The following is a 14787-nucleotide window of genomic DNA, read 5'->3' on the forward strand; positions in this document are numbered from 1 at the left end:
CTTTAAAATGGAAATTCGTTTTGCTTGGCATAATTAAGAAAATAAAACAACAGAAGAACAAAAAAACAAAAAGAAAAATACATCAAATTGGAAAAGGCAATGTTAAAATACTATTTATAGGCCTATATTAAAGTACTGTTAAAAAACTATTAAAAATGCAGATTGCAAAAACGCCATAGGCCCTGTAAAAAAAAATACTGTTAAAACGATTAAAATTCAAACTAAAAATTACAGCAAAGAGTTATTGTCGAATATTGTACCTTATTATGAATGCTATTTATAGAGGAATCGGTTATTAATTAAAGAAAACTCATTTCCCCATATAAGATATATATATTATCTACCATCATTTCATTTTCAAAAACACCTAGTTTAATATTCGTAAACAATCTTCAACTCGTCTCCCCGTGATATAATAGTAAAATACTTGTTTTTACGTGGCAGCGTGAAATTATCTGTAAGTTTTAATATTACCTTTCAGAGAGGGCGCCATTGCTTTTCAGAGACATATCACAGTGTTGTTAGTGTTGTTGTAATGTGGCAGCATTTTGATCCATTTAGATTTTTACAAAATATAATAATTACGCTACCAGACAAGATACGATCAATACAGTATATAAACCAGGGAAGAGTGCTATTCTGACGTACAGTAAATGCTGCGCAGAGGACATCTCAGGTATAGGAACATCTCAATCGTCAGACAGTGATTAGTATGAATAATAGTGTTCAATAATTATTTATTTAGGTAATAATATCGAAAAATTTAAATTATCTCTAGAATGGGTAAAACTAGATAACCTATAAATAAAACAAAAAGAACGAACGAAAGCAAATAATCTAGTTAAAAAATGATTGACCCTCTATTCCTTGTCACGTTGCAACAAATACATTTGTTTCTTTCTCGTTTAATATTATTGAAAGACAGGAATTTATTAATTAAATTAATGTTGCAATGAGCATTCTTATTATATTTGTTATTATTTTTATAAACTTAAAAATTGTGATAGAAACTTCCTCATAACGCATCGTGATTGGTTATCTAATATACCAATAATCAACCTTGAAACTTGCACGTGACTAAAAGCCGCGAAAATTTTGATTAAGATCCAATAACAACACATAGCGGCTTTTTGTTTCCGTCCCGTCTGCAGCTAGCGCACTAAACAACGACGCGAGAGAAGGGTCTAGTTGTAGGCTAGGCCTATAGATTGTCATTTTTGTCTTTCTGTCATGGAAAGATCAAAATAAAAATGGATAATTTTCAAAAGATTGAGAAAATAGGAGAAGGTACCTATGGAGTAGTGTACAAGGCGAGAGATAAAATTTCTGGGGAAGTGGTCGCCTTGAAAAAGATAAGATTAGATACGTAAGTCAGGCCCAGAGCAGAACATTGTTTTTTTGTTGTTAATAAATATGGATCAGTAGAGTTGTCCGCTCGCTGGTGTTGCTCTGGTCTTTGGGTGGGATATGTTCGCCTAGGCCCAGGCTAGCTAGTCCGCATATGCTGTAGTATAGGCCTAGGCCGCTGTGCCTAAAACCTGCTGTATAACATTTATTACGCTTAGTTGCCTAGCCTACTAGCCTAGGCTAGTAATGAATATTAAATAAACAGATGTAATTTGAATTTTCATTCATTAGGCTAGGCCTTTTTATGATGATATAGCACGTGTCAACAACAAACAGAGTGTTAATTTAATTAGCTCTCCTACTAGGCCTAGCATTGATTGTCGCATCACAAAGGTGGTCTTAAGTTTCGGAATAAATAAAGTTTTTATAATAAAATATATATTTTAAAATGTTTATATTGTATAAAACGTACAAATACTCAGACTGTAAATATCAAGTTAACATGTTACTTTATTAGCATAGGCCTATGTGTATACTTGATAACATTTTATCTGAGAGATTAGAGTTTGATCCTGTTGGAGTCCTGCACAGTTCACATAGCCTTGTTTATAAGGTAACTGGACGATTCGGCCCTGAGACGATTCGGACCGGGACGATTCGTCACACTTAAATTTATCGGCTTTGATATGCATTTCACAAGCATAAAATAAGCTTTTTCCCCAAACTTTATTTTCAGAGAGACTACAGTATGGGGTAGTAGTACTAGCTAGGGATAAAGATGCAATAAAGCAAACATTTTAAAAACATTGTCGAAAATGATCATTTTTTAGTCACAGAACGATGTTAGTAAACAAGTTACGCCCTCTGTTGGCCACTTGGAAGATGCACAAAATAAACAAGGTTTCCGAAGTAATAAATTGAATATAAAAATACGTTTTTTAGTAATTTATTATATATATTATATCTAATCAACATTGTCAATAATAAAATACGGATTGTTAACCACCTTTAAAAACATGAATATGAATTTGGTCTAAAGTGAGACGTTTCGGCCCAAAAGTGGGCCGAATCGTCCCACCAAAAGCGGGCCGAATAGTCCCGGGCCGAATCGTCTCAGGGCCGAATAGTCCTGGAACCGTTTATAAAATGTAAAGCATTATTCGATGCAATTGGTGGTAAATAAAATTTCGACCTACAGTATTCAAACAATAATCATACAATTATTTACGACATCTGTAAGATTATCCAGTGCATATTAAATCTTACAATGTTCTTACAATTCATTGTTCTTTTCATTTTTCAGGGAGTCAGAAGGCGTTCCTAGCACAGCAATTAGAGAAATTGCATTATTAAAGGAGCTGAATCATGATAACATTGTTCGGTAAAATTATTATATTATTTTAGTTTATTGAATGATAAAAAAATACAATTTACAAAAATCTCTCTAAAAAAAAGTGTGATGTGCCCAAATATGGTTGTCACAAAGTTTGATAGTGTAGACAGAACTTAACACACAAAAGAAATTGATATTTATTGTATAAAAAAACATACAGGCTATACCCTGCTGAGTGGAACAAATATTAAATCATGTGCTCTAATATATAGTAACATAATAAGTAATTAAAAACATTTTGAATCTTTTTTTAGATTGCTAGATGTTATCCATAATGAGAAGAAATTGTACTTGGTATTTGAATTCTTGAACCAAGATCTCAAAAAGTACATGGACTCGGCACCACCATCCGGACTACCGCTATCATTGGTCAAGGTACTTATTTACTATGTCTACACATGACTTGATGAGGAGAACCTAATTGCACCTATTCCCAGCAGTGGGAAAGCTGAGGCTGGTTTAGGGACCCTAAGTGACCCTCCAACGCTGGAGGTCTTGGGTGACATATTTTAATGCCGTTTTTGTTCCTCTGGGCCATGCTCAGACGCCTCTGTCCATAAGCTTCTGAGTTTAGCCAGTGAGCGCTTATCGCCGTTACGCCATAAGTGCAAGTTCTCTTGCCTCTTCTTTTTTTTTGCATTTAAAACATTATTTATTTTTAAGACTTTATTTTTGTCAAATGTTAAGTTTTATTTGAAAGAAAAAAGAAATAAATGTTACTTGAACTTGAACTAAGTGCATATATGTATGCCAATATGAATATTTCATTTCTATTTTTTATACAGAGTTACCTATACCAGTTGTTACAGGGAGTTGCTTGTTGTCATTCTCATAGAGTCCTGCACCGTGATCTAAAACCACAGAACTTGCTCATTGATAAAAATGGTTCTATAAAACTGGCTGATTTTGGTCTTGCAAGAGCATTTGGACTGCCAGTTAGGACTTACACACATGAGGTAAGATTCTGAATTAATAGTTAGTTACCAATCACTGTTATATTTTCAATTTTTTCGGACTGCCAACTCAGTGCCACTGCCCAAGTGTCATAGAATTTGCTTGGGTTTCTCAGTCACTCATTAGTGGAAGAGGTTGTTACCTTATAAATTTAAAATAAATTCAATTTGTGAGTGATTGATACAGTATATTATTAAACAGACCCAAAATAACTATACAAAAACTAAAACTCTAATATTTGACTCGTACAGAATTAGAAAACAATTAAAGTGAAACATTGACTTCACTCAATTGTATGCCACACACAACGGTCCATGGTCTTTGATTTGTGGGCAATGAGATTGACAAATTCGTACTGTAATTGAAATAGCCAGTAATCTTATATCGTAAAAAGTCTATCTTGTTTATTTTTAGCACCTTTCTACAATTTATTCATTTTATTGCAATACGCACTGGACTTCCTTTTCGTGATTTAACCACTAAATGGACATGTTTTCAACTTTGTAATTATCCACTACTATATCGGTTTAAAGTGCATTGTTTTCTCATTCTTTATTCTACAGTAATATTACGTAGAATATATTCATGATAGACTCAGGCAGAATCTGATTATATAAATCCAGTGGCAGTATTCACACTTAGGCTAAGGGAAATACTTACCCTTAGAATTAAAGAAAAAAAAATCTCCTACCTATCTAAGTCTATATAATAATAAGGGAAATATTTATTATTTAAGGGAAAAATCTCACTTAAGTGTGATTGGTCAATATGACGACTTATTATCTCAAAAACTAAAATATAAACACATTTTAAAGATCAACTATTCAGTAGTAATGTTCTTGTTTCTATAGATCTACTGTACAGAAACTTGATTATATTGTGTATTTATATGTTTTGATTATGATATGTTTTTTATGTGGTGTTTAAAATTAATTTCAGGTTATAACACTATGGTATAGAGCGCCAGAAATTCTGCTAGGCAGTCGTTTTTACTGTATGCCTGTTGATATTTGGAGTCTTGGCTGTATATTTGTTGAAATGGTACGTCTTAATATTAATATTATTAATAATTACGGTGTGTTTTGATTGGTTTAAGTACAATTATAGTTGTTAAATCTCATAAAAAATATAATAAACAAGATACCGTATTTAAATCCATATTTTCTTTTCAAATTAATTTATCTTTTTTTTAAAGCTCTGTCTACACTATCAAACTTTATGTGATAACAAAATGTGATGTGCCCAATGGACATGATGCTGTCATATCACTACCATATTTGGGCATATCTCTACCATATTTGGTCATATCACTACCATATTTGGGCATATCTCTACCATATTTGGTCATATCACTACCATATTTAAGCATATCTCTACCATATTTGGGCACATCACAGCTTTTTTGTCAAACTAGTTTGATAGTGTAGATAGAGATTAACATTCAGTGTTTATTACTTTAAATAATAGTGTATTATTCTAAATTTATAGTTGACTCGACGAGCGTTATTTCCAGGAGATTCTGAGATCGATCAGCTGTTTAGAATTTTCCGTACATTAGGCACACCAGATGAGACTACATGGCCTGGTGTCACTAAGTTACCGGATTTCAAGTCGACTTTTCCCAGATGGGAGAAACAAGATATCAGCAAAGTGGTTCCCAACTTGGACAAAGATGGCAAACATTTACTAGCAGTGAGTACTACTATTTTCTGTCTTATAATTTCATGATAAAGTACAATTACCCCCACCACCATTGTCTGGAATTTTCTAGGCCTACTTCAAAATAAAGTAGGCCTAGAACCACTACCTTACAAACTCTACAAGACAATTATAGGGGGATTCGGCATATTTTGTTTTTATAGTAAAAAAGTCTGTATATTTTCTGAATGTCATTACCAAAATCAAAAAAAATTTGGTAGAACCGGTATTACTGACATATTACATCACAAAACATTGCATGTTTTAAAATTCCGTTCTAATGTCTAGCAGTGCATCAGTACAGTGGGCCTAGCAAGAATGTATTACTAAATGAAGGTACAATTGTAATAAAAAAAAATGTAGGCCTTGACAAAAATATAGAATAGATAGAATAGACAGAATATAAAGCGAGGGCTCTTATAATAAAGTTGACTTATACATGTGACTTCTACTCTCATAATTTTAATGCTCTACAGTATTACAAATGAAAAGAAAAATGAAAAATTTTGTTCTTAAGAACAATTAAAACAAGTACTTGTTCTATGCAAATTAAGGCCTTGGTAAACCTGTGCGGTACTAGGCCAGTTTTTTGGTATTATGAAATTATTTTTGTTTGCAATGCACAGTAAGTATTACAGAGAAGGTTGCAGGGATATAGCTACAAACAACATGGTTAGGTATAACTATAAAAGTTTAGGGTGGGAAAAAGATATTCAAACACTTTATAACATCGCTTCATTTGTGAATGATCAGTGAAAGATTGATTGAAATTTAGGTCACCTGATCCACCTCTAATTGTTATTTTGATTTGTTTATAGCAAATGTTACATTTAGTACCGGAGCACAGGATCACTGCTAAGTCAGCGCTGAAACATCCGTTTTTTAATAATGTATCCAAAACGCTTCCTCAAAACATGAATAGCTGATTAGATACTGTTTGCACAATCCACTTACAAAGGTAGTCTACAACTCCCACTTGTGTTCATATTCTTGTATCAGAGAGACAAAATATTGATATCAGATTAGTAGATATACAGGTGGTATTGTTTTATTTACATGATGATCCACCTGTGTTATATAAAACTCGTAATAGTGTTGAGGTTTGAATAACTGATGGCCAATATTGTAGCAGCGTATATGGATATATTTCTATCCTGTATGCATGTTCATCCAAGTGAATTGATCTTTCCCTCAGTAAACAAGTAATCGTGTTCGTTGCGACACAGTCCATCTTCATCCTGACTGATGTTTTAATATAGTTACGATGTAAATAGTACTAGATTGAAGGACAGTGTGCAAGTAACGAACGTATCACTTAAGCTTGCTTGCAGTATGTGTACATATCGGAAACACTACAACTTTTATAAGTAATTTTTTGAACTAAAAAAACCTTTTTTTTTTACTGATTTTATGACTCGCATGATGATTTTGATGTTAGTTGTTGTGCAATTTATTTTAAAAACAAAGATGTATTGGATACCCACCTGTTATTCGTAATTTCTACTATATAGAGTTATAGAGTTAGTCTGCATGCTGATAGAATATGTACAGTGTTATAAGGGTGTTGTGTTTTTAACAAGACTGGTCGTCATTGACCATATATAAACTACAACATTTTAAAAATAGCAAGATTGGAAGATCCTATGTATTTAAAAAAATTGCTGCCCCATTATATTTCAGCCGATTCTCGGTACTGTATCTATTTCCGAAGTATCATAGGAATATTTAGTAATATGATATCACATGTTTTTCACATGTATCTAGTACTTACTTAACAGTACACCTAACTTTACATGATACAGGCACCACATGTGATGATGTATTACCAAATATTCCTATGATACTTCCGAAATAAATAGTATGTGGAGATACAGCACTGGAAAACGGGTGTATATTTTATATTGGTACAGCACTGCATTATATTAATATTGCCATAAGAAATAGAAAAATAACACATTTACTGTGGGTCATGTTTCCATGCTTCAAAACACTTAAAAATATAACAGATTTTAACGTAATAATTACATTCGATTTTATTCTACATTTGCTATTTCCGAAGACCACTGTAATTAATGCTGATTACTGTATAAATACAGGTAATACAAAAATGAGGACAGTTGTTTGTTTGAACCTTTGTTTTTTTTAGAACAGACGCGACATTTGATAGTTTGTTTAATTTCAAATGTGCTTTGTTTTAATCCGTATTAAAATAAGAAATGCATTCAGTTAATTAGTCTAATAAAAAAATAATATTATGTAATAACCTAATTTATTAACCCAATCTATGAAAAGTGAGTTTTCAAAATTGATTTGTCATTTTCTGTGTTCCATAATGCCATTATAATGTTGTTTTATTTGCCAAAGAAAACTAAAAGTTCCCATTGTTTTTATATAATACTATAATTACTTAACTAATTAGAAATGGTTTTATTCATAAACAATAGCGTATTTTTATGAGGTTATTGTCTGGTGTTAATATAAGTATTCCATTTTGATAAAATATTCTATTCATACACTTTTTATTGCACATAGCATTCCTACACCCTAATAGCTGATTAGATACTGTTTGCACAATCCACTTACAAAGGTAGTCTACAACTCCCACTTGTGTTCATATTCTTGTATCAGAGAGACAAAATATTGATATCAGATTAGTAGATATACAGGTGGTATTGTTTTGTTTACATGATGATCCACCTGTGTTATATAAAACTCATAATAGTGTTGGGGTTTAGATAACTGATGACCGATATTGTAGAAGTGTATATGGATATATTTCTATCTTGTATCAGACAGACAAAATATCAATATCAGATTAGTAGATATACAGGTGGTATTGTTTTGTTTGCATGATGATCCACCTGTGTTATATAAAACTCGTAATAGTGTTGGGGTTTGAATAACTGATGGCCGATATTGTAGAAGTGTATATGATTATATTTCTATCCTGTATACATGTTATCACTGTCTTCATAAATCATCCAAGTGAATTGATCTTTCCCTCAGTAAACAAGTAATCGTGTTCGTTGCGACACTGTCCATCTTCATCCTGACTGATGTTTTAATATAGTTACGGTGTAAATAGTACTAGATTGAAGGACAGTGTGCAAGTAACGAACGTATCACTTAAGCTTGCATTATGTGTACATATCAGAAACACCACTACAACTTTTATAATTCATTTTTTGAACAAAAAAATCTTTTTTTTTACTGATTTTATGACTCGCATGATGATTTTGATGTTAGTTGTTGTGCAATTTATTGTAAAAACAAAGATGTATTGGATACCCACCTGTTATTCGTAATTTCTACTTTAAGTATACTCGGCACAAACAAATTTATTATTTATTTAAAAAATATTAAAAATATTAATAATATAATATAAGAATTGTGCCATAAGTTATAGAGTTAGTCTGCATGCTGATAGAATATGTACAGTGTTATAAGGGTAATGTGTTTTTAACAAGACTGGTCGTCATTGACCATATATAAACTACAACATTTTAAAAATAGCAAGATTGGAATATCCTATGTACTTAAAAAAAATTGCTTCCCCATTAATATTTCAGCCGATTCTCGGTACTGTATCTATTTCCGAAGTATCATAGGAATATTTAGTAATATGATATCACATGTTTTTCACATGTATCTAGTACTTACTTAACAGTACACCTAACTTTACATGATACAGGCACCACATGTGATGATGTATTACCAAATATTCCTATGATACTTCCGAAATAAATAGTATGTGGAGATACAGCACTGGAAAACGGGTGTATATTTTATATTGGTACAGCACTGCATTATATTAATATTGCCATAAGAAATAGAAAAATAACACATTTACTGTGGGTCATGTTTCCATGCTTCAAAACACTTAAAAATATAACAGATTTTAACGTAATAATTACATTCGATTTTATTCTACATTTGCTATTTCCGAAGACCACTGTAATTAATGCTGATTACTATATAAATAACCTACACTAGATTATTTATAATACAGGTAATACAAAAATGAGGACAGTTGTTTGTTTGAACCTTTGTTTTTTTTAGAACAGACGCGACATTTGATAGTTTGTTTAATTTCAAATGTGCTCCGTATTAAAATAAGAAATGCATTCAGTTAACTAGTCTAATAAAAAAATAATATTATTTAATAACCTAATTTATTAACCCGATCTATGAAAAGTGAGTTTTCAAAATTGATTTGTCATTTTCTGTGTTCCATAATGCTAATATAATGTTGTTTTATTTGCCAAAGAAAACTAAAAGTTTCCATTGTTTTTATATAATACTGTAAATACCTAACTAATTAGAAATGGTTTTATTCATAAACAATAGCGTATTTTTATGAGGTTATTGTCTGGTGTTAATATAAGCAATCCATTTTGATAAAATATTCTATTCAATTAAAAATCATTAAAAACAATTAACTGTAAATGCTAAAATTGTTTGTAATTTTAAGTGAACTAAATTTTATGTAAAATGAAGTAATAAAATAAAGATTAGGTATTTTAAAAGTTTACTACTGACTCTACTTTTTAAACAGTTCTTAAATCATTACATACACATAAACTAACCGTTTACGACTCGATTCTATTTCAATGTGTTGGGGTAACCCCCAATAGACTCACCGTGGCACATTTTTATGATTCGTTTAATCAACAGTAGTGTACATGATCATGTTTAATCATGCCAATCGCACCTAGCCATTTAATTTGGTATAGAAACAGGCCAAAACGTCATTCGCAAAACATGATATTGCGTGTTTTGAGAACTATACATTACACCGTAGAATCCCTATAAAGCGTGGTTCCCACTAGCGACGCAACGCAAGGACGTAACGCAACGCAAGTGAATTGACCAATCACAAGCGATGGCTTATTCGCTTGTGATTGCTAACTGTCTAACATCTCTTGTCATTGGTTAAAACGCTTGCGTTGCGTTTACGTCCTTGCGTTACGTTCTAGTGGGAACCAAGCTTTAATGAGACTCCCATTTTGGGTTCCCCTTGTACCTTAGTATGGGTGTCCCATGAATAGCAGTTGGCGTAGTCTTAATACATTTCTTACTTGTTCATTTCACGAGAAAGTGTCCCCTTCATATGGGTGTCCATTGAATATGTGTCCGGTGAATGTAGGTGTCCGGAATAAAGGTGTCCATTGATAAATGTGTCCGGTGAATAAAGGTGTCCATTGGATAGGTGTCCATTGAATAGAGGTGTCCACATAATAGGCGCGTGTCCCAAAATAGCAGTTATACACTGTATGTAGTTCCTATTGTATTACATTAAAATATATACAGTACATGCATATTACTGTATCATCATCAGTTACGCCTCTGCTGGGCTTTCACTAGCTTTCATGTCATTTTCCTCTGTAATGGACAGGATGGTTTTGTAAACAAACACATAAAGTATAAACCATTTACAGGAATAATGTACGGAATGTTAAGATTGCACTCTAAATCATACATTAATGTAAATTTAATTTGGCGACCTGTATACATTATTCCCATGTACAATGTACTTAATGTATACATACGATAAAATCAAGATGAGGTAATGATGTGTACATTTCGATACAATCAATTGCTAGTACATAGCCATGTTTAAGTGCATTACGGTAATGTGTAGGTGTTAATAATAATTGTATTGACAGATATAGGCAAGAACGATGTTCAAATAGCTAAGATGTCCACTACCTGATCGACTAATGCTTTGATTTTCTTCGTTAAGTGATTCAGTAATTGTGGTATATTTACAGGATTTAGATTTGGCATTCCCGGAATATTGACTTTAACAGTGAAGCCCTATTAATAAAAAATTGTCCTCGTAATAAGGGTTAGTAATAGGCTAGACTATTTTCATGTATACCCTTAAAAGAGATGTCTCCTCCTGAATAGGGGTTGGTCGGAGTTGGTGTTACCCGATAACCCGATTTGAGGAGGAGCTCTGGTACGAAAGAAAAATCGTGTGTTAAAATCTAATATAGCCCCTCATTCACATCACGGGAATGTGTCAGCTAAATAAATAGGAGTGTCCGAAAGGAGGACAGATTCTACTCAGTATAATCAGAATTATCATTTTGTGGGTCGGTTTTTCTTTTTAAAGTTAAAAGATGAGCTTTATAATAACAATTGGCGGTTTAAAAATGTGTTATTGTCTCCTGAGTTTATTTACGTTCACCTTGCCTTGTTTGGATATTAGTAGTTGATATTTTTTTTGTACTTTATTATAGCATGTTTGTATGCATGAACTAATGTAGATAAAGGTACATTCCCAGCAATTTGAATCTACTTAATTATACGTTTTAAGCACGTTCTAGACAGTTTTATTAATCTACTTGGAATTAAGTTGAAAAGTTGACTTTAATTGCTACGTGGCAGAATACGCTAATTGTAATTGTAATGGGATTGAACGAAATTAATATCGATAGGGACATCTTAAATGATATCAAGATGAAGATACTATTTAGTATTACACAAGTGTATTGATGCAAGAGTGCAATAACGTTAGCAAAGGTCTATGTTTTGAAATTTAAACTTAACTTCAAACTATGTATTTTTAGGAATTTAAAAGATAATTAATTTATAATTGTTAGAATACGAGTTTGATAATATTAAATTAGATAAATAGTACCTTTAATTTTAACTATTTATTGACTTTTTAGGAAAGTTCAGTACATTGCTTGTATTTGTCGCCCTCTATCATATTTTAATGATGCCTCCTGATTGGCTAAATGTTTAGTACACCCCTCCCCTATTGGCTTATTATTATGCTCGTATAGATTAATCATTAAAAATAGATAGGTTTCATTTAATGTTTTATGCCATTTAGCATGCAAACAAACGTGGCTTGATGTAGACTTATAAACCGAAATGTGCTTGTAATCTAGACATTTTGTAGCCTTCGTTTCATTTAACTCAGTAGCGCATACTGTACTATAGCAAGTAACATACTTGATCAAATTAAGATTACCTGGTGTTTTATTATTCTCATTTAGTTGTTCATATAGTTGTGCGCATGCCCTCTGTACATTGATCGTTATAGTTCAGAATATTGACTACCGTATGTCCAAGTCTTTTATTAACCATTGCTGGGATTATTTTATTAGCGTATTAATGTATGATTAATGGTAATGTTTGTATTTTATCGGTGTAAACACGGAATCAGTATCTTGTAATACTAATACAGTAAATAATGTTTACGGCATATAATGTTAAAAGATAACTTGAACAGTACAGTACAGTACGTGTGTGGCTATTATTGCGTGGTATTGAAAAATAATATTAAAAGTCTTCATCATTCGTCGGAATATTAATTTAGTTATTATCCACACTAACCGTTCGTCGTATATATGATTACAAAGAAAAAAATCATTAAGCTTATAGCTTAGTGGTTAAAAGCACGAAGCTTGGATAATTAATAGGAATGTTAACTGTCCCGGGAGAGGATTCTAAGTAGCTCACCACCTAAGCGGTAATAAGCAAGGCAACTCGTATTTTCGTTCGAGCGTATCGTCAAGCTGTATCTTTACCTACATAATATAACACACATTAATAATAGATCATAGTTAATGAATTTATAACAGATTTAGGTCTGCGCACCGACCACCGATATAACAAATATAATTGATTTCTGATAGATAGATAGATTGATAGATAGATATGGATAGAGATTGATTGATCTCTTTATTCTTTTAACAAAACGAAGAGAGAGAAAACATACCAATTGTTATTGCTTATAAAATTTAATGAGAAAAATAATACTACTACTAATTATTTGTAATTAACATGTGCTTTACAAGATTCCCTTAGCTGTAACTAACTTAAACTAACAATAGACTGTACTAATTTAATGTATTGTGATTTGAAATGATTTAAATGTTACTGATATGCATGCCGATATTTGCATACGGCATTTGTATTTTGGAAAGACGTCACAAACACATTTGAAACAATAAGTTATTTTCCTATACAACACAATGTTCAACAACTAACGTGGAATATACTTGTAATATGTCCCATTCTAACTAAAGATTGGTTCCTACTAGAACCGCAACGTAAGATCGTAGCAACGCAAGCGAGTTGACCAATGACAAGCGACAGTTCAAATATTTTATCGCTTGTGATTGGTCAAATCACTTGTGTTAAGTGCTTGTGTTGCGTTTCTAGTGGGAACCAAGCATAAGCAAACGTAAATTACACATAGTTATGTTGACAGTTTTACCAAGATCACCAGTCACATTGGAGCGAAGATCATCACAATTATCCACGTCTTTATATTAAGCTTAGTTCCCTGCACATGGGCGCAGCGTAGGGATGTAGCCCGTCAATTTGACCAACCACGACGTGTGAGTCATCCAAAATGTCGCCTGTGATTGGTCACCTCACTTTTCGTTATGTTGACGCGTCGCTGCGTTACGTCCAAGTGGACCCATTGCATTATTTAGTAATAGCAATTTATTATATGACGAACACACACAATGTGACAATATGCGTATTAAATGCGTCAATTTAATATACTTATCCGTTGTATCCTGACTAGATGTATATTTAAATTATTTTAGTTATAGGATTGAAATGTAAAGATTTTACACTGATTAGAAAACAAACTAATCTAGTTCTGTTGAAATGAATGACGAAACCATCATCGTTTAATTCGTATAAGCGTTGTACACTTTGTAACACGCATATTAAATTTGAACATCCAATTGACTTGTACATTATTTTATAGATAGAGCCATTAATTGATGCAATCCAAGTAGTTGTCACGTGTTTTTAGTTGACTATTGTCATTAGCTCGCCCCCGTCCTCTTTTCGTAATTTGATTTCAGAATTCCTTACAACGTTGGTAAATGCTATTCCTGTTTTAATTCTCCAGTTTTCTAACGACAGCACGGTGAACGATTATGTGTTAATCAAATGTACTTTATTTTGAAGAGTACTGTAATTAGATTAACATCAAACTATTTGATAGATTGGTATAAGAACAGTCAACTTTTTATTAATAAAAAGCACTTAAGAATTTACAGTATCTCAATAATAGAAAATAATTTTAAACATTATTTATTCTTTTAAGCTTAATATAATTTAATTATAAACCAAAACTGGAATATATTTATTATTTACTTTACAGTCTATTATGTGGCACCTAAGTGACCAACCATCTTGATAACATATAGTATAATATAGCAAACCATGTGGAAGAAAGTTGCAGTCAACAGACAAGAAACTGCGGCGCTTTTTATTGTCGCTATAGTACATTAGAGAGATCACAGGATTGGATGTGTGCACAGCTTCTCGCTATGCTCAGGATAGAGATGGGTGGAATGTCATCATAAGCAGGAGCACAAAGGGTCAGTCATGACTCACAGGACCACGACGAC

General features: G+C 32.3%; 1 protein-coding gene across 3 annotated transcripts in view; it reads left to right on the plus strand.

Annotated features, from left to right (window-relative positions):
* The first annotated feature begins 1144 nt into the window (after positions 1–1144).
* Positions 1145–14787, plus strand: part of LOC140040574 (cyclin-dependent kinase 2-like) — an 82600-nt gene continuing 68957 nt past the window's right edge. Inside the window, exons 1-7 of one of the 3 annotated variants that reach the window (XM_072086611.1) lie at positions 1145–1366; positions 2651–2728; positions 2995–3115; positions 3526–3696; positions 4634–4735; positions 5183–5386; positions 14538–14671. In XM_072086611.1, the coding sequence (XP_071942712.1) occupies positions 1251–1366; positions 2651–2728; positions 2995–3115; positions 3526–3696; positions 4634–4735; positions 5183–5386; positions 14538–14573 (828 nt within the window). In that variant the 5' untranslated portion in view covers positions 1145–1250 and the 3' untranslated portion in view covers positions 14574–14671. Of the gene's footprint in view, positions 1367–2650; positions 2729–2994; positions 3116–3525; positions 3697–4633; positions 4736–5182; positions 5387–6210; positions 9745–14537; positions 14672–14787 lie in introns of those variants that run through there. The other 2 variants (XM_072086609.1, XM_072086610.1) reach the window with 2 other exon arrangements.

Source organism: Antedon mediterranea, chromosome 2 (assembly GCF_964355755.1).
Source record: "Antedon mediterranea chromosome 2, ecAntMedi1.1, whole genome shotgun sequence".
NCBI lineage: Eukaryota > Metazoa > Echinodermata > Crinoidea > Comatulida > Antedonidae > Antedon > Antedon mediterranea.